Raw genomic sequence first — 22,500 nt, 5'->3', positions numbered from 1 at the left:
CATGAGATTTCAGTTTCATGCTGGGAAAGCTTATTTTGCTTCCCTTTGAACCAGCAGCCTCAGCTAATCTCAAATTCTGCACCTGGATGAATATTCCACTTCTAGCTCTCACTTCAGCTAGGAGAGTCTCAGAGCTATAGGCACTCATGGCCATTCCTCCTTTTCTTATTTTTCACAAGGATAGGGTAACCCTGAGGGGCTAATCCCTCCATCATGCCAAACGTAGTGACAGACTTTCATCCAGGCCATATGTCTTCCAGCTTTATTTCCCAACCCACAGAATCCAGGAGAAAAACTTCTACACACTCTAGATGTTCACATACAGCTGAGGTTCTATTTGGACAAGACAAGATCTATTTGTAAGTCTGATCAGCTGTTTGTCATGGATTCAGAGCTAGACCAACCAATATCCAAGCAAACCATTGCAAGCTGGATCTCTAAGGCCATCCATTTTTGTTACTCTCTGCATGGAAATCCTTGCCCTCATGCCCACCCTTCCAGGACAATGGCATCCTCCGGGACCTTCTACAAAGGAGTTGATGCCAGGGCTATATTAAAAGCTTTCACCTGGTCTTCTGTACACACCTTCAATAAACAGTACAAGTCTGATGCCTTTTCAAGTCCAGGGTGGCTTTCACTAGGTCAGACCTCTCTGGTCTCTTGTACAATTACTCTGTCTGCTAGCCAACCCAACATATGCTCCCTCCAGCTCTTGGAATTGCTCGTTTGGAATACTGCAACAGTGATTTCAGTCAGAACATAGTACAGTTGTGTAGGAACTTACCATAACAGTAGATATCCTGCTGATCACTGTTGCAGTATTCCTTCCCACCCTCTTTCCTCTGTTGCTTGGTTAACCATCTTCTCTCTATATGTCTTTCTCCCCTTTTCTGTCCTGTAGTAAAACCCTAGGACCGAGTGGGCTTTTTACCCCTTCATGCTTGGCCCATCTTAACTGACAGGTGATTCTTACAGGGTCTTCAGGCCACTATGTTGGAGATGGTCTGAGGATCTATGGTCATATGTCCACATATATAACCCCATGCTTGGGAACTAAGGTCACACATCAGATGTGCAAGCTGTGGAAGGTTAAGGTTTACTACTCTGTCTGGACGCCAGTGGTGATAACCCTCTTGTTTGGAATACTGCAGTAGTGATCAGTAGGACATTTACTGTTGTGGTAAATGTATTTATTTATATTTGTTTACCAGGGTAGTGCACTTATCTCACAGGACCATTTGCAAGCACAGCCTGGGTGAATAAGATCACATAAGAAATGAATATTTACAAATATAAGTATATGATAAAGTACATACTTACAGATGCAAGAATATGATACAACATTTAGTTCAAGAAGCAATTTACAATGTAAAAACATGGATGGAAAAATGTAATTATGCTTAGTAGAGCTTTTTGGCTAATGTGTATCCATAATGACTGAGATGGCTTATGCTACAGTCATAGCAGGATATCATTATCTAGGGAGGTATGAAGACGTTAGAACAGGCAAGTGAACATAGTTGCAGAAAGGGTACCATGGGGAAAAGGTAGAGAAATAGTGAAAGTGACGTGCAGACAGAATGAGTAGTAGAAAGGAGAGGAATTATGAGAGATGTAAAGAGAAGTGAGAGGTAGGATGAATGAGAGTAAGTGAGGGGATTTCAAGATGACATAAGGAAGGATAATCTGGGGATAAAGGGGTGTGAGATAGCTGTAGGATTTATGTAATGTGACCTGTGTGAGTTCAGCTGCACTTTGTTTGGGTGAAGAAGTGTTCCTTAAGCTGTTTTAAGTCTGAGTATATTTGGACTTCTCAGAGAGGACTAAAGTCCCATAGTTTTGATGCTAGGATGGTCAGTGTAATGTATTTTAATTTTTGGAGTTAGGATGGGTTGAGATTGAGAAATACCCTGCAATTACATGTGGGGTTTTGGTGAACAGTTTGAGTGAGAGGAGGAGAAGATGTCTCAGGGGAGGGGATCTGTGAATTAATGATCCTAGCAGGACAAAGAAATCAGGGCAAGAAAACAGAAACTGAAGCAGGTCAGTTGCAGACGAGGTCAAAGAGAATAGACTATGGTGGTTTAGGCACGTGCAGAAAAGCAGAATGCAATCTGAAGAAGATTTGGGAGAGGCAGAAAGAAGACAAGAGAAAGAGAGTGTTCAGCAAAGAGGTGGGTGGATTATGTGAGAGAAGGCCTGAGAAAGTCCGGCATGAGTGTTGGAAAAAGGTAGGAGAGTGACATTGAATCGAGAGAGATAGCAACAGTTGATTCAGCACCCTGACCCCGTGTAGAAAACTGGGGAAAAAGGGGGATTATGATGATGATGATGGTGATCCTAATCATAGAAGGAGGTTGGCCCTGAAATGTACAGGGAGCCATTTAGCTTTGGTGAGAGTTAGGCAGTGGTGTTCATTACTAACTTTCCCATTAATGAACTGCCAGATTTGATTGGAGCTGGTTTGCAAGGTGGTGGCATTTTCCTTTGAGGCTGCAGCTATTATAGGTTGTCCATATATGATTGGTTTGGCTGACTTGGACAGAAGAGGTGATAACTTGTTTGCCCAGAACAGTAGTGTGTTGATCTTTTTGCATGTTTTTTGAATGTGTAGTTCAAATTGAGAATGGTCTAGCTAAATGCCAAGGTATTTGAAGGATGTGGTAGTTTCTATGATGGTATTGTTAACTTCTTTAATATTAAGGAATCTAGGTGTTTTGGCTGTTTTTTGGTTGGTTCCAAATAGCATTGCTTTTGCCTTTGAGGGATTTAGTGTAAGTTGTCCTGATTGAAATCACTGTTGCAGTAATCCTGACATATGGGTTGTCACCGCTGATGTCAGGCTAGGGTAGCAAAGTTTTACCTTTCCAAGGTCAAATGTCCAGTGCATGATCTCAGCTCATATGTGTAGGTGTTTATAGATGAACGTATGAGCATGTATTCTCAGATAATTTTGCTGCCAGCTTAAATGCAGGTTGTGCATCCATCAGACTGTGTTGTTTGATCCTTGGTACCTTTGATGTGCTCATCCATTCAGATAAGTGCCCCATTGAGGAAACTTCCATTTTTAATTTCAAAATTTTGTTAATGTTTTAGATGTCAGGTAGGAGGGGTAAATGTGGATGTGGTAGGCAGATTCCATGCTAGGACTTTCTTACAAAGTGTATTTTTTGCCTAGGCCTGTAACATGATCACAGGTATTGCTCTGCCATTCATTCCTAAAACACTTTAGTCTAGGCTTTCTACTGTGAACACTTTCAAGACCCAGCATCTTAAACATTTGGCCCAATCCAAGATGGCTGACTCTGCTTCATCTGATGTACCTCTGCCGCTGAAGAAAAGACTTGAGACCACGAGCAGATCCATAGTCCCTTTCTGGCTCCAGTGTACCCACTGAGGTTTCAGAACCTGCAATATATCAGGCTAAACTTTTGTTGCCTGCTACCAAGACCCCGTTGGAGGCCAGTATGGCTCATGAGGCCTTGCAGGCTGTGCCAGTACATCCAGTCAATCATATCCTGTTTCAGAAGGACTGCACAGCATCCCTCAAATGCCAGTTAGAGATGAAATACCAGAGGTCAGACATGGTTCCAATCCTCAGTGTTTCATCCAGGTAGATGTGATACCTAAAAAGAAAAAAAACGAAGACTGAGCACATGGCCTTTCCCCTCAACAGCTAGAGAAAAGGAGTGGATGAACTTTTCATAAGGGCTATTAAAGCTGTTATTTCTTTGACGTACCCCTCCTTTGGGTCTTGACAACTACTGGCTACTCCTTAAACCTACTCTGGCTTTCTGTTCCTCTGATAAGGGGCAAGACTATGACTCAGACCATTCACTGGACTATTCCTCTCAGCTGCATTCTCCAGGACAAATGTCTTCCGATGAAGGGGACTTCTTTCACTGCATTCCACTATAGAGGAGACTTCTTTTGGGAAACTGTACAAAGCAAGATAAAACATTTTGTCGATCTACGCAGATTTCTGGTGTACAGAAGAGGTACTACACCCTCTTGGAAATGGGAACCCCTGCCCCTTCTCCAGTTTCTCCTGTGCTTGAGGTTTTCTAGGGTGCTTTTCAGTCCACCTCTTCTGCATGTGATTCTCAACCACCAGCTCCTAAGAAGGCAGATAGGTTTTACAAGGTCCCTGATTACCTGAAATATCCATATAAGAACCCTATGGAAGACCCTTCTACAGTATCTCTGTCTTTAGATAAGCACTTCAAGCTTCTGCCCAGTGCTAATGCCTCACCTACTGATAAAGATAACAGGGCTATGGATAGATGGGGGAGAAAGTTTACACCTCAGCTGCCCTGGCTTTTAGAGCTATTAATTACAATACTCAAATGATGAAGTACTTTATTTTTGTTCGTAACTCCTTAAATGGTTATCCTGGATCCTCGGACTCTAAGCAACAGATGCAGAGCTTAATTTCATAGACCACTCAGATTGTCAGACACAGCATTAAGTGCAGTCGTAATGGTGTGGATGCTTCTTCTAGGGCAGTTACCACAGGATCTGTTATCAGTGGATATGTATAGCTTCACAATCAGCCTGTGCACAAGGATTTTAAATAAAAAATTCTAGACTTGCACTTGGACAAAGACGTACTGTTTGACCCTCAGGCAGCCAATCTGTTTAGAGCACTCCAAGACCAAGGTAAGACCATGAAAGACTGCAGACAGATCCTACTCTTCTTAATCCCTAGATACCATAGGAACTAACCTGCTAAATCTACCTCCTTCATTAGGAGAGACCCGAGGACATTCCAGAAACAAATGAAAACACCCAGGAAAAGATACTCGGAAAAATCCCAAAGGATACTTGGATGACCTTTCAGATCAAGACTGTTTACCCAGACATTATTCTTCAGCGTCTTTAATTCATCCTCCATCTTCTGACAGGTCTGTGTTTCACTATAAACTGCAAAAAATTACACACAGTTCTTATGTAGAACCTGGTGTTTCTAGGATGCAAACTAGACGCAAAGAAAATTCATGCCTTTCTACAAAAGGAGAAGGTTCTCAGCCTGTCCAATTATTTCCAAGACCTATCCTCTGCAACCCCTGCTCAGCAAGAGAGATGCTGTGGACTTTGGGATTCATGGCAGCCACCATCCCTACACTCCCCTGGCCAGGTTCCACTTGAAAATCCAGTAGTACCTGAAGTCAGTGTGGGCCCAACACTACCAGCCCTTAGGCACTCATCAAGAAGGAACTTGTGTGGTTAAAGGGACAGGTCATCCTGAATCCAGGATTACCTTTCACACCACCACCTCATCTTCTTTAAGTTCACACAGATGCCTTGTGCAAGTGATATGGCAACCCCAGTTCCTGAAAGAATGCATCGACTTCAGATTTTCGGCATCCTTTGGAGACTAGGATCATTCCAAGTGTACACAGACAACACCACAGTCATGTGGTACATAGACGGACTCTGCAGGTTAGCACAGGAGGCATGGAATTTGGCTCCCAAATGAACATGTCACTCACAGCCACTTACATCCCCTCTCAGGACAGTATGCTAGCAGAGTGTTCTAGTCACTCCCTGGAGAACCTCCATGAGTAGATCTTGAATGGAGAGGTCTTCCACAACATCACATTTCAGTGGGGCACTCCTCAGATAGACCTCTCTCCTTCCCCAAGCAACCTTCAGTTCTGACAACTCTGCAGCAAGGGACCCTTGTATTCTCTTTCCAGTGGACAGGGAATCTCCTCTGTGCCTTCCCTCCTCTGCCTCTCCTCCCAAAAATTCTTCTTAAGGCACATAAGGAGACACCTAAGGAGACATAATACAGTTGTGTAAGAACTTACCATAACAGTAGATGTTAAGTTGTCTATCTCGCCTTCATTCTTGCTGGTTGGGTTCGGAGCCGATCCTCGGCTCCAACTCAGCCATCTTCCAAAGCTCGAGAACCATTTACTGACTCGAGGCCACCCTATATCTCATGATGCCTGGCACTAGATACCCAGATCTCATTTGCTGCTTCAGCTGCGAGGTTATCTTACTGGCTCAGGTCGTATTTTTTTCATTATAGTATCTGTATTTTTGATAAAATTTTAAGGTTTTGTAGTGTAGATTACTTGTTGTAGTTACAGCCCTTCTTAGTATATCTTCGTTATATCTATAATTTCTTCCCTGTACCCCTCCCACTTCTCTTCAGGAAACTCATTTTATTTAGAGAGCCCCCCCCCCCCACTTTCTTTTCTTAGGTAGCTGTTTAAATTAGAGGCTAACCTTTTTCTCTTTTCAAAAAAAAAAATATAGTATTTAGTGTTTACCTAGTTAGATTTAATTGGTGTTGGTAGCATATAATATTGTTTGTGTTTCTTTGCTGTTTTGTTTTGGGTGTAGTAACTTAGTGTGTGTGATAGTTATTACCTGCTAGTTGTAGTGTATTGTTCTTGGTGTTCCTTTTTTTTCAGGGATGTCCAAGGATACCAAGGTGTACGGATTCAAGAAGTGTGACTCATGCTGTTAGAAGATGTCTCTGACAGATGGTCACACTTCTTGTGTCTATTGTCTGGGCGCTGTGTACCTGCAGGACTCTTGTTCGGTTTGCCATGCTTTCAGCCCAAGAGTCCTGCAGGAGCGTAAAAATAAGTTAATCCTACGGGGTTTACTTAAGCCCCAGGATTCACCGGCTAAGGCTCAGCCCGTGAAGTCCTCCAAGCCACCTAAATCTTCGGCTCCCAGTTCAGAGCCATCGTTGGGTGAAGCTATTCCTTCTGCCTCGGTTCCGGCCGGAGCCGATGTGCCTGCCTCCCAGTCGGTTCCGACACAAACTTCGGAGCCATCGGGGAGTCGAAAGAGATCTAGGTCTCCCTCCTTGGAGTCGATTCGCTCGGCTCCGAGGTCTCCTCTGCTCCAGTCGGAACACAGTCATCGGTCCTCAAGGCTTTCAGATCACGACGTGGAGAGAGTGGTCAGTAGGCTGTTGAAATCGCAGGCCCTAGCCAAAATGTTGTCCAGCCTCCCTCATCAGGTGTCGGCTCCATCCATGTCTGCAGTTATTCCTCCTCAGACTCCTCCCTTGAGCTCGGAGCCGGAGTTAGTTGGGGTTCGAGTCGTGGAACCGTCGGCACCGATACCTTCTCCTTCGGTTCCTTCGTCGGATCCGATCACTTCCTTGGTACCGTCCTTGGAGGGGTCTGGGCACCAAGACTCCCTCACCGGCTACGAGGGGGCGAGTGGCATCGGACCCTTGTCTTACCCCATTCTCCCCCTCGGAGCTTCAGCGCAGGTGAGCTCGGCTCCTACATCGGCTTCGGAGCCGTCCCCCTCTGTGCGGAGAGAGATTCCATTCTCTTCAGAACCAGAGCTTTCTCGGCATCCGAGTAGGGACGCCTTCGAAGTCAGGAGTGTGCTGTCCCCTGAGTCAGCCCCATGATCATCCCCAACGGCTCCTTCCACTATGGTGCCTGTGTCTGCCTCTGCCCCTCCTCCAGACCCCAAGTGTGGGGAACCAACGCTCCAGGGCACCCCCTTGGGTGTATCTTCCTCTTCCGAGGCCTCCCCTAATCATTCAGAGGACCCACCTCGTAAGAGGAAATGCATGTTGACTCCCCTGAGTCTGTCACATCAGATACTGACTTAGAGGATTCGGAAAGGGTCTCCAAGATCCCCCTCTGAAGATATCTCCTTCTCAGACATCCTTGAGATGCTTAGGCAGAGGGGGAACTGGACTGCCCTAAGCCCTTCCGAGGATGTCTGTATTCCTGGATGCGTTTGGATTCTGACCTTCCACCTCCTGGGTGTCGCCGCCTTTCGACCCACTGATGTCTGTGGTGGCTCTGAAGGCATGGTCAGCTCCAGACACAGTGGAATCGATCCCCAGAAGACCCGCTAAATTCATAACTGCACCACAGGACAAACGGTTTTTGACCAAAGGTTTCCCCGTTGATGCCATGGTGGTAGCAGCGGCCACAAAGAAGGAGTTGGCAGAAACTTCTACATCTGTCCATCCCCCTAACAAGGAGTCCAGGACGATGGACAGATATGGGAAGCGGATGTTCTCTTCAGCGACCTTTTCCATGAGGTCTCTGAATTATTTGTGCCACTTTACCCGTCTTCAAAGGGATCTCCTTAAAGAGCTTGGAGATACCCTCCAAGATCCATCAGCTGAGGCGGCCCAGGCTAAGGCAGCCTCCCAACTGGCGACTCTTAATTCAGTGGTGAACTCCTCCATGAGGCTCATTTCTTATGCAGCCGATGGTGCAAGTAGAGCCGCAGGCACAGGCGTTGCCCTAAGGAGGCACGCTTGGATGCGGCTATGTAACTTTGCGGAACCTTTCAGAGCGTCTTTCACCAACACCCCCTTTGATTGTTCCTCTTTTTTTGGATCACAGGTGAAGGACACCCTTACCAGGTGTGAGCAGGAAGGCAAGACTCTCTGCTGTGGGAGTCCGTTTTTCCACTCCTTCCAGACCATATCCCAAAGGTCAGAAGAGTGGAAAGATGTGGTTCCAGAAATCCAATCCCAGGGAGCCTTGACGGACACACGTGGTGAGTTCCCATCCAGGGGCAGAGGAGGGAACAATAATAGATGCCACCCTTGTGGCAGAGGGGGTCCGCAAAACCAGGGCAGCAGAGAATCCTTCTCTGAGAAGCCCTTCCAGCACCCCTGAAAGGTTGCCCGGCTGCCCACCTCTGGAGGCAGTCGGTGGAAGATTATCGCTGTACCCAAGAGCCTGGCAAGACATAACACAAGACAAATGGGTACAGTCTGTTATATCTGGAGGCTACAGAATTCCCTTTCTTCGCACCCCCTTATGGTTAAACAAGTCCCTTCCAGATGTTCCACCCAATCTAAGGGATCAAGCAGTTCAAGATGTTTCAAAACTGCTAAGAAAAAGGGCCATCCAGCAAGTCCCAGCAGACCAGCAAGGATCCGGAATTTACTCAAGGTTCTTTTTGGTACCAAAAAAGACAGGGGACTGGAGACCCATTCTGGATCTCAGCAGATTGAACAGGTCTGTACAAAGAACGACGTTTTGGATGGTCACGCTACAGTCCATTTTACCCTTTCTGGGTCAGGACAGTTGGATGTGCTCTATAGATCTTCAGGATGCGTACTACCACATCAAAGTGGACAGACACTCCAGAAGATTCCTTCGCTTCCAGCTGGGAGCCAGCCATTATCAGTTCAGAGCTCTGCCCTTTGGTCTCACCACAGCCCCCAGGGTGTTCACCAAATGTATGGCAGTAGTTACCGCTCACCTGAGACGGCAAGGATTCCAGGTGTTTCCATACCTAAACGACTGGCTCCTCACTGCTACCACCAGACATCACCTTCTGCGAGCCAGAGACTACACTATCGAGACTTGCTCCAGACGAGGTATCGCAATAAATTTTGAAAAGTCTGCATTGTCGCCCTGTCAGTCTGTCACCTTTATAGGCGCAAATTTAAACACAAAAGACATGTCGGCGAGTCTTCTGCCAGACAGGGTATTAGCTATTCGCCAGCATGTGAAGGTTTTATTAGCATCCAAAAGAATTCAAGCCAGGTTTGTCCTCCAAGCTCTGGGTCTCATGGCAGCAGCGATCATACTCATTCCCCTAGCTCGTTTTCACATGAGGATTCTCCAGTGGCTTCTTTTCACCCAATGGTCCTTCCAGCAGCTTCCCATGTCTCACATGATCATGATCACAGAAGCATGCAAAAAGCACCTTGCGTGGTGGATGATCTCCACATCAGTGCCCCAGGGCAGACCATTTGTACTCTTCCCCCCCTCCAGTTGCTACGGTGACCACGGACGCCTCCCTGATCTGGTGGGGGGGGCATTATCAGGGCAGAACAGTCCAAGGAACGTGGCAACCTCACGAGTACCATCTGCATATAAACGTCTTGGAGATGAGGGCCGTGCTCTTCGTGTTGCAAGCTCTTCAGGATTCTCTTCCTACTGGGACCATTGCAATTCAAACGGACAATATGTCAGTAGTGTGGTACATCAACAAGCAGGACAGAGCCAGGTCCTACCCCCTATGTCGAGAAGCACTCAGACTCTTGGCAGTAGGCGATCTCTTCCCAATGGTTTCAGATCGCAACGCACATCCCTGGGAGGTCCAACGTCATAGCAGACTGGCTGAGCAGAGCTATTCTCATGCCTCACGAGTGGTCTCTGAATTAGGTAGTTGTGGACCAAATCTTCCGCAAATGGAGCCAACCTTGCTGCGACCTTTTTGCAACTCCCTTAAACAGCGAATGCAACAATTTCTTCTCTCTCCTTCCACTTCCCGGACATTCCCCCAGAGACGCTCTAGTCCACGATTGGCCTCAGGGACTTCTTTATGCATTCCCTCCATTTCCCCTAATCCCGAAGCTAATAAAGAAAGCTACCGTATTGGGCTGCAAAAGGATCCTCATTGCTCTGTACTGGCCTCGACAAATATGGTTCCCGTTCCTACATCGTCATCTTCTCGAGCAGCCTTGGACTCTGGACCCAGTTCCAGACCTTCTGATCCATCAGTTGGGCGGGCTGCACCAATCCCTACCATCTCTCCAGCTCACTGCTTGGTTGCTCCACTTCCAACTTTAGCCAGGCTTCCAGATATCTCCTCCTCTGTGCGCAAAATTATTTTATCATCGCACAAGTCTACGACCAGAAAAACTTGCGCTAATAAGTGGAAGCATTTTTCTTCCTGGGCAGAGGCTAAGAGTGTAGACCCCTTTTCAGCCCCTGTACACCACATTTTTTAATTTCTTGTGGAACTCTTTCATGCTGGGTCCGCTTCCGCTACAATTAGAGTTCAGTTAGCTGCAATTTCAAATTTTCACATTGGCCTGTCGGAAAATAATGTCATGTCTCATAAGCTATGTAAAGCCTTTCTCAAAGGAACCACTCTGCTCAGGCCCCCAGTGAGAGATCCTCCACCTCCGTGGGATCTAAATTTGATTTTAGCATCTCTAATTTTGCCCCCTTTCGAACCTGCAGCTTCTTGTTCCTTGAAGTTTTTATCTTGGAAAACCCTTTCTCTGGTAGCGATTACTTCAGCCAGAAGAGTTTCGGAACTTCAGGCTCTTTGTGTCCGTCCTCCGTACCTAGTGCTCCATAATGACAGGGGTGCTCTCAGGACTGATCCGTCCTTCCTTCCTTCCTTCCTAAGGTCCTTCCTTCCTTCCTTCCTTCCTAAGGTCTCTTCAGAGAATAACTTGAATCAGTCCATCGACCTTCTAGTGTTTTTTCCTAACCACTCCAACAGGGCGGAGTATAAATTGCATCAGTTAGATGTTCACAGGCAACTACGCTTTTATTTGCATAGAACTAAGGACATCAGAAAATCGGACCAACTTTTCCTGTCTTATGCTGAGGGTAAACAAGGTCTTCCAGTCTCCAAAGTAACTGTATCCAGGTGGTTGAACTGAGGAATAAAGAATTGCCATTTAAACCAAAGATTCACTCCACCAGAGCTTTAGCCACTTCTGTGGCCTTTCAGGTGAGGTTGCCCATGGAATCTATTTGTGCTGCGGCTACGTGGGCCAACCCACATACTTTCATTTCACATTATAAGTTGGATGTGGTTTCCAGCAGCAGAGCTGATTTTGGTTCCACTGTTCTGAAGAGTTTGTTCCAATGAGCCACCCAGGACATTAGGTGCTAGGGACGCTGTCCCAACCAGCAAGAATGAAGGCGAGATAGACAACTTAACATAAAGAAGTTATGTATCTACCATATAATGTTCCATGTTAGTTGTCTTCTTCTCGCCTTCTTTCTTGCGTCCCACCCTCCATCCCCCTATCCTAGTGGACCAAGAAGAGTTCCTTATGGTTTTTCACTGGCTGAGTCTTCTCTGGCTATTCCTTTCTGCCTAGTAGCCTCTCTGGTAGGATTAGGCATTCTAGGATAGGATTTTTTCCTTATTATGTCTGCAGTTAGACTTACCAAACGAGATCTGGGTATTTAGCGCCAGGCATCATGTGATATAGGGTGGCCTCGAGCCAGTAAACAGCTCTCGAGCTTTTGAAATGGCGAAGTCGGAGCAGAAGATAGGCTCTGAACCCAACCAGCAAGAAAGAAGGCGAGAAGAAGACAACTAACATGGAACGTTATGGTAGGTACATAACTTCTTTATATCCTACTTATCACTGTTGTAGTATTCCATCCCACCCCCAATCCCCTCTTTTCTCACTGACTTCTATCTTTAGTTGTGTCTCCCTCTTTCCTGTAGCCTTTGCTGTCTTACATGGATAAGGGTAATTTTCTTACCAATTTGAGGTACACCCCTCCTAGCTGACCATGCTCCTGTCTCAATAGTCTTTAGGCCATTCACTGGCATGGAGATGGTCTGAGGATACACACTTGTATGTTCTAATTTGTATCCCTAAGTGTATGAGCTGAGGTCCTGCATTGAATGTATGACCTATGGAAGGTAAAGCTTTGCTACCCTGGCTGGACATCGGTGCTGACCACCCGTATGTCAGGAATACTGCAACAGTGATCAGTAGGACATCTACTGTTATAGTAAATTCTTACACAGCTGTATGTTTCTGGCCTGTTAGCCATTATCTGAGGGTTTTTGAGTGCATTTTGGAGCTGAGTTTGTATAACAGAGTGAGATCTGACCTGTAGATCATATCAACTGTGTAAAAAGTTGGGTATCTGAGGGATGTAGGAGTTAAAATAGCAGAGGGACTAAAGTGAAACTCTGAGGAACTCCATTCAAAAGGGGAGCTATTCTAGAGATGAAAGGTGTCTACTTTCACCTTAAAGAGTTTATTAGTGAGGAATCTACAAACCAAGGTTTTGCATCATCACTAATTCCTATTTCAGTTAATTTGTCAGATAAGTTACGGTCAGTTAGATCAAAGGCTTTTGTAAAGACATCTCCTGCCTTGGATACAGGATATCATCTGTGAGGAAGTAGAAAGCCGTTAAGGTGATGCATCCAGACCAGAATCCATATTGCTTCCTGGATAAAAGATGTTATTGCTGTAAATATGCAGTAGTTTTGCTGTAGATAAATTTTTCTAGTATTTTACAGAAAATGGAATGTGTTGAGATAGAACGGTATCGTGAAACAGTAGTTGGCTTTGGTAGTTTTGGAATAGGGGTGGCTATAGCTGTTTTCCATGTTTGAGGCATAATCTTACTAGTTAAGCAGAGATCATATATGAGAGTGAGGGTGGGAGATGAAGTCTTTACAAAGGTTAATTAACCAAAGGGCTAGGTTATCTGAACCTGGGGGTGTATCTATTTGTATTTGGTCCATTTGTGTTTCTGCCTGTTAGGTTCTAATCTTTTTGAAGTGGAGTAGTGGAATGTAAGGGGGTGGTTGTCGGGGTGGATATGTTTATGTTGTTGATGCGTGTCAGGTTGCTGAACTCACTGAGTCTTTAAGATCTTGAAAATATGGTGCATGAGGGTGGAAAGAAGCTTTAAGAGCCGTTTATTGGGTGGTTAATAATGAATGGGGATCTTTCAGTATAAAAGTTGGTGTCAGTGGAACTGGGGTGGGAAGGGAGTGAAGGTATGTGAGATGACTGGAGATGAATGGAGCTAACTTTTGGTTGGGTGTGAGGTGAGTTGATAAGTATGGAGGGAATGTTGTTGAGAAGAACAAAAGGTAGGAAGCGGTTAAAGGCTGGTAAGAACATGGGAGAGTGTAAGGTTTTTATGGTGACTAAACAAGGAGGATCAAAAGATTATACAGGTCATGAAGCTAATAAGAATAGTACAGAGTTCTGAATGCAGATAATAAAATACATTTTAGAAAAGATGATGGAAAGTATGAAATGTATCAGCAGTAGGAAAGTGATGTGGAAGTAGATGAGCAGTAAATTCAGTAGGAGTTATTTGTTTTGATGATGTAGTTATGGATGATTTCTAAGAAGAAAGTGGCGACTGAAGAGGTTAGTAGTGATTGGCAAAGTGAATGAATAGGTAGAGATAGCTAAGTTTAAGTTTAGTGCAAGACAGGGTGGAAGGGATTGGGGAACAGGGTAGGAGAACAAAGTCAATCCAAGCATAGTGAGGACAAATGGAGTGGGCCTCCTAAAAATATAACCTTATTCCGATAAAAAACAGTCTGGGGCACTGAAGATGAGCTTTCCTGGGAAAGGTAGGCAAATGTTTTGGCGAGTATAGCGTATAAGACAAGAATTGAGAGATGCTCTAGTACAGTACAGCTAGGGACAATTCGGTGTTATGGACTGTGAAGGGAAGGAGGAATGTGGCATTACTAAAGTGACACAGGGGAGTTATGAAAGGCATGTCACAGAGAACAATGCAGTAACAAGCTAGACCCGTTGTGATTAACAGCTTCCCTACTCTTATTCACATGTCCTTATACCCTGTGGCCGTTTCTCTGGTATGCAGCAGCAGCAGTTGTTCTTGGTCTGCAGCCCACAAATTAGGTGTAGCAAGGAGGAGAAGGGGAGCTGTCTGCAGTCTGGTTTAAGAAAATCTAGAGACAGCACTATCCAAGGATTTCCTTATGCAATCCATAGTAGCCCTTGCAGATAACTCCCAGCATAAGGTAAAAAAATGAGAAAGGCTGTGCTTACTTTAAACAAAACTGAAAAGTTTAGTTGTGCTTTCACAGAGAAGTTGGAATGATTCAAAAAATCTGATATTTCTTGCTGAGTAGTGATTGGGGTAGGGAGGCTATGTCCTGTTGAAATGAAAGTAAGATAGCAGGTAGATAATTTAACAAAACACCAAAATGATTTATTCAGAGAGAGATTTTCAGAACAGTACATCTTGTAGACTGAAATACAAAGGTGGGTATTTACAAGCGATAACTACAGTTCTTAACACAACTGTTCTTTCTCCCAGTCAGGCAGTTTAAACTTTGTGTGTGCGCTTGTGTGCATGTACAATGCACATATCCAGGGGAGACTTTTTTTTCAGTTTTACTTTTTATGTTGAATGCCAGTAACAGTGTTGTTCTTGCGTTATGTTACTCTGCGTCACCCAGCAGTGTCTGTATGCTTAAAAATAAACACCATACTGTTAATTTAAATTTTAAGACTGTAAAGGAAAAGTGGCTAGCAAGTACAATTTGTTTAATAATGTAGCATTGGTTGCCCTCTAGTGTTTGTTTTTACAAGTGTAGTATTTGGAGTACATGAAGGTCGAAACGCTTTAAATAAACTGATTACAGTACTTAAGAATTTCTGTAAATGAGTTATTTTAAGACTGCAGCTTCCATCCCATGTTCATTCAGTTACTGTCTTTCCTGGTTTAATTTTACTATTTTGAAATAGTATCCATCTGGTTAATCATTGCTAAAAGCACTCTGCTGTCATTGCTTTCAGATTTGAATTGAGCTGTAGTAGTGCCAGTTTAAATCGTTTGAGAATGATTTAAGTTTGCTAACATCTGCTTTTCAAAATGCTACTGTTATATTGAGAATTTTTCACTAACTTTAAAAGGAAAATCATTTTCTAAAAAGATGCAAGGTATTTCTGCTGCTAATGACTTGTTTACTGTTCATTATCAAAAGTAATTCAAAGTACCAATCTCCTTGTCATTTTTCCCACAGGAGACTTGTATGGTGCCATAGGCTCACCTGTAAGGTTAGCCAGAACTGTGGTAATTGGCAAGAAACAAGAACTTGTTCAGAGGTTGCTGTACTTCCTCACATACTTCATTAGATGCTCAGAACTTCAGGAGACGCATCTGTTAGAAAATGGGGATGATGAAGCCATTGTAATGCCAGGGACATTAATTACCACTGCACTGGAGAAAGGAGAGATAGAAGATTCTGACTATGTTTTTGTTACCATTCTCAGAACAAAACAAGGTCTTTTATCTGAAGATGTTGAAAGAGAGCATACTTCGGGAACTTGCAAAAGTGGTGTACAGCTGCATCACAATAGCCAAGAAATGGCTATGAATACACATGACCCAAGACATAAAATGGCCATCAGTAAAATCTTGCTTGATACGTCTCCAGGTAAAAATGGTAGCCCAGGTACATTTAAGCCTCCACTTGACTCCCAAGGAGATACGAGCTGCTTAAAACAGTGCATAGAAGCAAATGTTTGTGTGGATAACAAGGTAGAGAAAATAGTTCCTTTGAGGTCAGCATCCCTGGCTAAACAGTTGATGATAGAATCTATGATGGAACCAAATGCGGGAACCAAACAGTGTGATGAACAAATAGAGCCTGTAAGCACATCTGTCAAGGTGTTAAGATCAACGAGTATAGCTGTGGAGAAAAAACCTCCTGACAAGCTGCTATCTCCTACTTTCATCTGTAACATGAAACAACTGCAGACTAAGGTGACTTTCCAGATTGGAGACTCAATGTCACCTGATTCTGATACTGAAACAAGGAGCAAAACAGTGGAAGAACAAATCAGCCAGCATCATAACATAATAGGTGTAGAGCAGAATCATAGTAAAGAGCAGTGTCCAGAAAGTAAGCAAACTACACAGGACCAAAGTACAGCATGCGGGCCAACAAAAATATTAACAAGAGTTCCCTCAGAGCTTCGGAAGTTGGATCGGCAATTCTCTGAAGGCAGTATAAGTCTGTTTGATGATTATTTTACTGAAGATGAACCAATAGACTGTAGGACTATTGATGACATTTTACCAGAGCAGACAAGTAATTTGCAATTAGAACTTTCTAAAAGGTGGTGTCCTAAGGACACAAAACAGCAAAATGAACTTAAACATAGCTGTAGTTATGTCAGTCATTTAAACACAAATTTGTGTGAAAAACGTTCTGCAGAGCAGGACAAGGGAGAAAACATTTCTCTTCATGTCCCCAGTGGGGATAATACAGACTCGGACAAGAAGGTTCCTTCTGTTGCTGAATGGGACATTCCCAGGAATGAGAGTTCAGACAGTGCTCTAGGTGACAGTGAGAGTGAAGACGCTAGTCAGGATATTACAAGGCATAACAGTGGTTACTATTACAGGGACGAGCAGGAGGAGTGGATGGAAGAAACTGAAATACCTTTTCCAGGGTAAGAAACCTTAAACATATAGTGTAGTGCAAGAGCTACAATGTTCATGCAAACAAATCAATGCACTGTCTGAGCAAATTAAATCTGTTGAGTAGTGCTGTGGTCCATCACTACATCACACTTGAATTTCAAGCTTTTTAATGTACCATATTTATTTATTTGTCTGTCAATTGAGTACTGGACTGATGTAAAACCATTTTCAACTATAATCTTGGTCAACGTCACAAAGAAATGCCAAAATATATTGGCATTAGTACAGAGTACATAGGTTGCAAAATAAATTGTATAGCAGTCGTCCCCTCATTATTACTCCATCGTGGGTGAATAGCCCTTTTAAACCAAGTAAGTTAACAAGTAACTAGAGAGTACAATGGTTAAGTACTCCAATTAATGTTGAAATTACTTTATTTCAGTGAAGACTGAAGTGTATTGCAAAACAGATAGAAAAAAAAATAAATAAATGACCTTGCCACAGATCACAGTAAGATGTCTTTTACAAGTGAACACAACCTTAAAGGTAAGATCATTCTGTGTGAAGACAAGACATCTTTGGAATACATGCACTGACACTACTGTCAAGAGTTTCTGTTGTAGGAATGTGCTTCATGAGCAGTTCGAAACCATGGCAAAACGGAGTTGCCTCAGAGCTTCGGAAGTTGACCATGGCATTATTCACACACTGGGATTCTGTGTACAGTTAGATGTGAGGCCACCTGGGAGTGTGACCCCATTTTGTCACTAAACCCTGAGAGCTGTCCCAGTTGACTTTGACCACTATCAAGGAAATATATTAAATGTGATAAAAGTATAGAGGCCGGATTCATAAAGGTCACCACAGAGTATGCACTTTTAACTTTCTGAATGAATAAACAGCACAAGCATTGTGATAGGGCTGTTCTTGAATTCAGAAAGTGTACACTTTGTGGGAAGCTTTATGAATCCAGCTTTAGTTGTTTGTGACCCATGCCAAAACATTTAGGGTAGTATTTATGTAATTCAGCACAGAGATGCTGGGTTGCATTACTCTGCTATAATGAGATTCATAGTCATGCTTGATCCACATGACACTGAATTTCATTAGCCACTAGTATGTATGACTGTAAATCACTCAGCTGAGCCCCTATGATTCATTGGTTCATAGATGTATAGTAGGCTAACGATCACAAGGGCCCTTGAAAGCCTAGATGTGCAACCCAAATGTGACCCTCAAATTTGATTTGTAGGTGGTGATTTACTGACTGCCTCTGTTCATCAGAGACATAGGAGCCAGAGGGGTGAATTTCCAGTTATCCATCTAGCGGTCCAAGATGCACTTAATTAGGATTGGGCAGGAACTCTGCTTTACATGGATAGAGAATCTTTTCCAGAGAATGCAAATTCTCTGGGAAGCACATCTGTCTCTGCAACATGTCCTGTTTATGTTGCAAGCAAACTGTATGTATTTTAATTTACTAGTTTTTATGCTGTTTGTTATGTGGATTTGCAAAATGATTCATCAAAAAAATGGCCTAGGATGCCTTGTATGCCAGGCAAAAATCAGCTCTCTGAAATACAGGGTAAAGAGACAAGGATTTGAGGCAGACAGCATAGGGCATTGTGTTTACTCACCTGTTCTTTTCGTAAGGAACCTTTGTGGACATTCCAATTACTGCATGTGTCTGGTCAGGTACATCCTGAAGGGACATTATACTCTATGACGGGCATGATTAGGGCAGAGTACAGTGGTATGATGACCTGTCTGGACCTAGATGGCATGCCCTTGCTTATAAGTTGAGTAGTGTAGAAGGGTTTTCTTACTACCTTGGACAAATATTGGTCAAAGGCTAGGTTACTGTCTACATGAGTTCCCAGACCCCTGACTAATGAATCAACTTTTGAGGGTGTTTTAGTGATGACGTACTTAACGCTGGGATTGCAGACTTCCCAAAAGGTACTATAATGCATTTATTGGTACTGAGTTTTAAGCCATGGCTTTGCCACCAAGCATCTGTTTGTATTAGACCTTCCTGAAGGATGTTCTCATCTTGGGGGAATTAAATGACTGCCCCCAGTTTGCAAACTTAGATTATCCAGAGGCCTTTCACTTTGACATCCAAGAAGTAAATACCAAAGAGGAGTGGACCTAGCACAGTTCCCTGGGGGACTCTATTGGTGACTGGCCTCTTTGTGGAAGTGGCCTCACCAGTTATAACCTCCTAGATCCTATCAGTGAGCCTGCTAGCTATCCAGCATGTTAAAAATTGTTTATACCTAGTTCTGTAAGTTTGGTGATAATGGCAGAGTGGGGTATTATATCAAATGCTTTAGCCAGATCCAGGTAGGCAGTATCCGCAGTTTTCCCATCATGTTTTGCAGAGGACCACACACAGTTACAAACACTTGCCCTCCCCAAAGAAATGCACCTGTGTAAGTGTGTGTATAATATATGTACACACAGACACACACACGCACACACATATAATATGTGTCTGTGTACGTCTGTCTGTATGTATGTGTGTGTATGTGTGTGTGTGTATATATATATATATATATATATATATATATATATATATATATATATATATATATGGATTTGTATCACTTCACTAAAAGACAATTTCACTGACACCCATTTGACTGAGACCAAATCACCTAAAGTTCATTTCACTGACAAGTAGTACTCTAAGGCAAGTCAAAGGTATATGTCCTTTTCTCCACTGTAGTGCGATCCTGGTGTTAGTATATATAGTTAGGGGGGGTATGGGGGCACAGCCCCCCACCTAATTGGGTTTTACCAAGTAATGCAAAAGCAAACCAGACAACAGAAAACCAAATTAAGTAGGGGGCTACGCCCGCCCCCACCCCCAACTATATATACTAACAACAACACCCCCAACTATATACACACACACATTAATACTCACTCTTCTTATCTGCTCATCAGTCTGAGTAGGATGAAGCCACTCTGCTTCACCTTGTTTATGTTCTAGTTTCATTGCTCTGCAGTGATTTTGCATAGTACTGACATCTGTGAATCATCCTGCTCCTAAGTCGTCTTTGCAGAGCAGTGCACTGGGGTGTTACAAGGCCTAATTGAGCTCATTAATGCCTGCTGACAGAGAATGTGATATTCTTACTGCTGCCAGACTGGATCACAATTTCCTAGAGTTATGAGTAAAAAGGAGCATTAAGTGGGAGTAAATCTTTATAGCTGAACAAGAAAAAACAGATTTTTGCATTCTTTGTTTGGCTGAAATAATTTCTTCACATTTAAATGTATTTAATTACAACACTCAATACCGCAAATTTAGTATAGTAGTTATGTTACAGAGAGACAAAAGGCTTATGTCTGGTCTGTCCTTCAAGTGCTGGTAGCTTAAATGGTTTGACAGCCAATATTTTTATCTTTACTGACATGACTATAGCATGATCAACACTGTTGGCACTAATGAGTTTGTCACATGCACAGAGTACCACATTAACATGCAGTCTGAAAATCCTCACTGCTCAGTATTAGGGTGTCACAGTATGCATGCACCAGCCCACAGAATACTGACCCAAGGTTTCTGCTTGTATCGCAGACTGTTAAGAGGTCCTGACAGCTGCTATCCTTTAGCCTCCTTCTGTTTGAGAAAGCCTTTGCAGTATGTCAGACACACGTCCTTTCCCCCAGTATGAGATAGTTGACCACAAGCCACTTAGGCCCGCTTTCTTAAACCTCCCTTGTCAGTCCTGTGGTACCCAGAAAGCTATTGAACTTGGGTCCTCTGGGTCTTAGTATGGTCAAGAATGAAGTTGCTTGTTATGTACAGTAGTGCTGAAGTACCATTGCATAATGTATGTATCCTCGTCTGTCACACGTGCACGGTGTTACACACATGCTTTCACACAAGTAAACAAGCAAACACACTAATGGAATGTTATTTTGGATGAAAAAAATGGTTTCTTGAGCACTAACTCATGAGAGTGTGCTGCCTCAGGTCAGTTTGTCATTTGCTTTAGCTTCTGAAGCTTTAAGTGTAAATAACTCTTAAGTTTACAGTATTTTATCTAGCACTAGTGATTTTGATAAAGTCGTGATTATGTCCCATGTAACCCAAGTTCATTTAGCGACTCAGGTGCTTGATATTGCTGGATGCGGGAGTGAACATTCCCATCCTGGAGGGGGGAGGTGGAGCAAGATGGGCAGAGTCACAATCCCTCAGAAGAGAGGTGGAGTTGCAGTGTGTGAACTTGTGGGGGGATTACAGCTCACCAAGTCTTCCCATTGTGATAAGCCTCAGGTGGGTACATGTACTCTTGTGGGGAGGGAATTGTGAGTCTCTGAAGTGATGTAGGTAGCCTGCCCCCCCCCAGGGCTTTTGATAGGTGCTTAAACCAAAATGATGATATTGCCGTGATTCTGTTCACAACACAGACATGTAGATGTCTGCCTGAGGGACTGCCTTTCTGGACAGATCTCTCCCTAGCAGATCTGTTGACTCCTGACTACAAGGAAATGAATGGGCTCGAGTCTGAGTGAGTAGGCTTAATGGCTTGGAGTCAGAAACAATTTTCTATTAAAAAAAGAAAAGAAAAAAGTTTACATTTTTGTTGGAGGCATTGTTTTTCTACATCACTTATTAGTACACAGCAAGATGTATTGCCATTGACTCAGCTGGTTACACTTTTTGCTTTTGATGCTTGAGGGATGATCCTAGTCATTTTCACATATCACAGATTTAAACTCACATAAATTAGCAATGAGAATTTTGACAGACGCTTGTATCAAACATATAACTGTACAGTGTGTGTGTGTGTGTGTATGTGTGTGTGTATATATATATATATATATATATATATATATATGTATATATATATGTATATATATATATATATATATATATATATATATATATATATATATATATATATAAATGGACTGTACTTGCATCATGCTGGAAACCTTTTAATGACTTTCAGTTACTAGAGATTAAGATAACCTAATAACTTTCACATGACACAGGTCAGCAGAGAAAAGGCATGTATGTGGTAGACTAGGAAATCATGGCCCTGTCTCCCCAAGTAGTAGAACTAAATATTTTTGTACCTTTTCTGATTAAAGCAACATTACTGTAACATAGAACAACCACTGACCATCTTAAAAATGAACACTGCAGCATTAATTCTGCTAAGATCTGACTCTCTACTCTGTGTTTAAGATTTTCCATTTTAGGCATTCGTTCCAAATTCCATAAAAGAACTTTCTACACTTTGCCGTGCTGGAATTTTTCAACATTTGGCAGTAAGTCAGTCATCATAAGTAAACTGAAAAATACTCAGAAATCCAAGATGAAAGCCTATATACTTTGCCATTTTTCCTTCTCAGTACCTTTTACCCATTACATTCCCCCATCTGATGCTGTAAAGCATCACTCAAATCATGTATTTCTTTATGATGGACAATGACTACAGGTTTTCAGAGGAGCAGACACTTTTCACTTACTATATAACACTCTTCACATGCAATTTCCTTATTTCCCTAATGTAAGCAATTTCTGTGCAGTCTTTTCAAAAATATGGTCTTATTAGCAATAAAAACATGACTTTGTCTTGATGGAATA

The 22,500-nt window shown here is 43.1% G+C and overlaps 1 protein-coding gene across 1 annotated transcript in view; it reads left to right on the top strand.

Moving 5' to 3' along the window:
* Positions 1-22,500, top strand: part of LOC122800442 (folliculin-interacting protein 1-like) — a 198,285-nt gene that overhangs the window by 62,013 nt on the left and 113,772 nt on the right. Inside the window, exon 4 of the mRNA XM_044069887.1 lies at positions 15,484-16,918. Within this exon, the coding sequence (XP_043925822.1) occupies positions 15,484-16,918 (1,435 nt within the window). The remainder of the gene's footprint in view (positions 1-15,483; positions 16,919-22,500) is intronic.

This window comes from Protopterus annectens, chromosome 4.part0 (genome assembly GCF_019279795.1).
Source record: "Protopterus annectens isolate FY-2018-M chromosome 4.part0, PAN1.0, whole genome shotgun sequence".
Classification (NCBI taxonomy): domain Eukaryota; kingdom Metazoa; phylum Chordata; order Ceratodontiformes; family Protopteridae; genus Protopterus; species Protopterus annectens.
The sequence above is the reverse complement of the archived record's forward strand: the minus strand, read 5'-3'. Positions and strand labels throughout refer to the sequence as shown.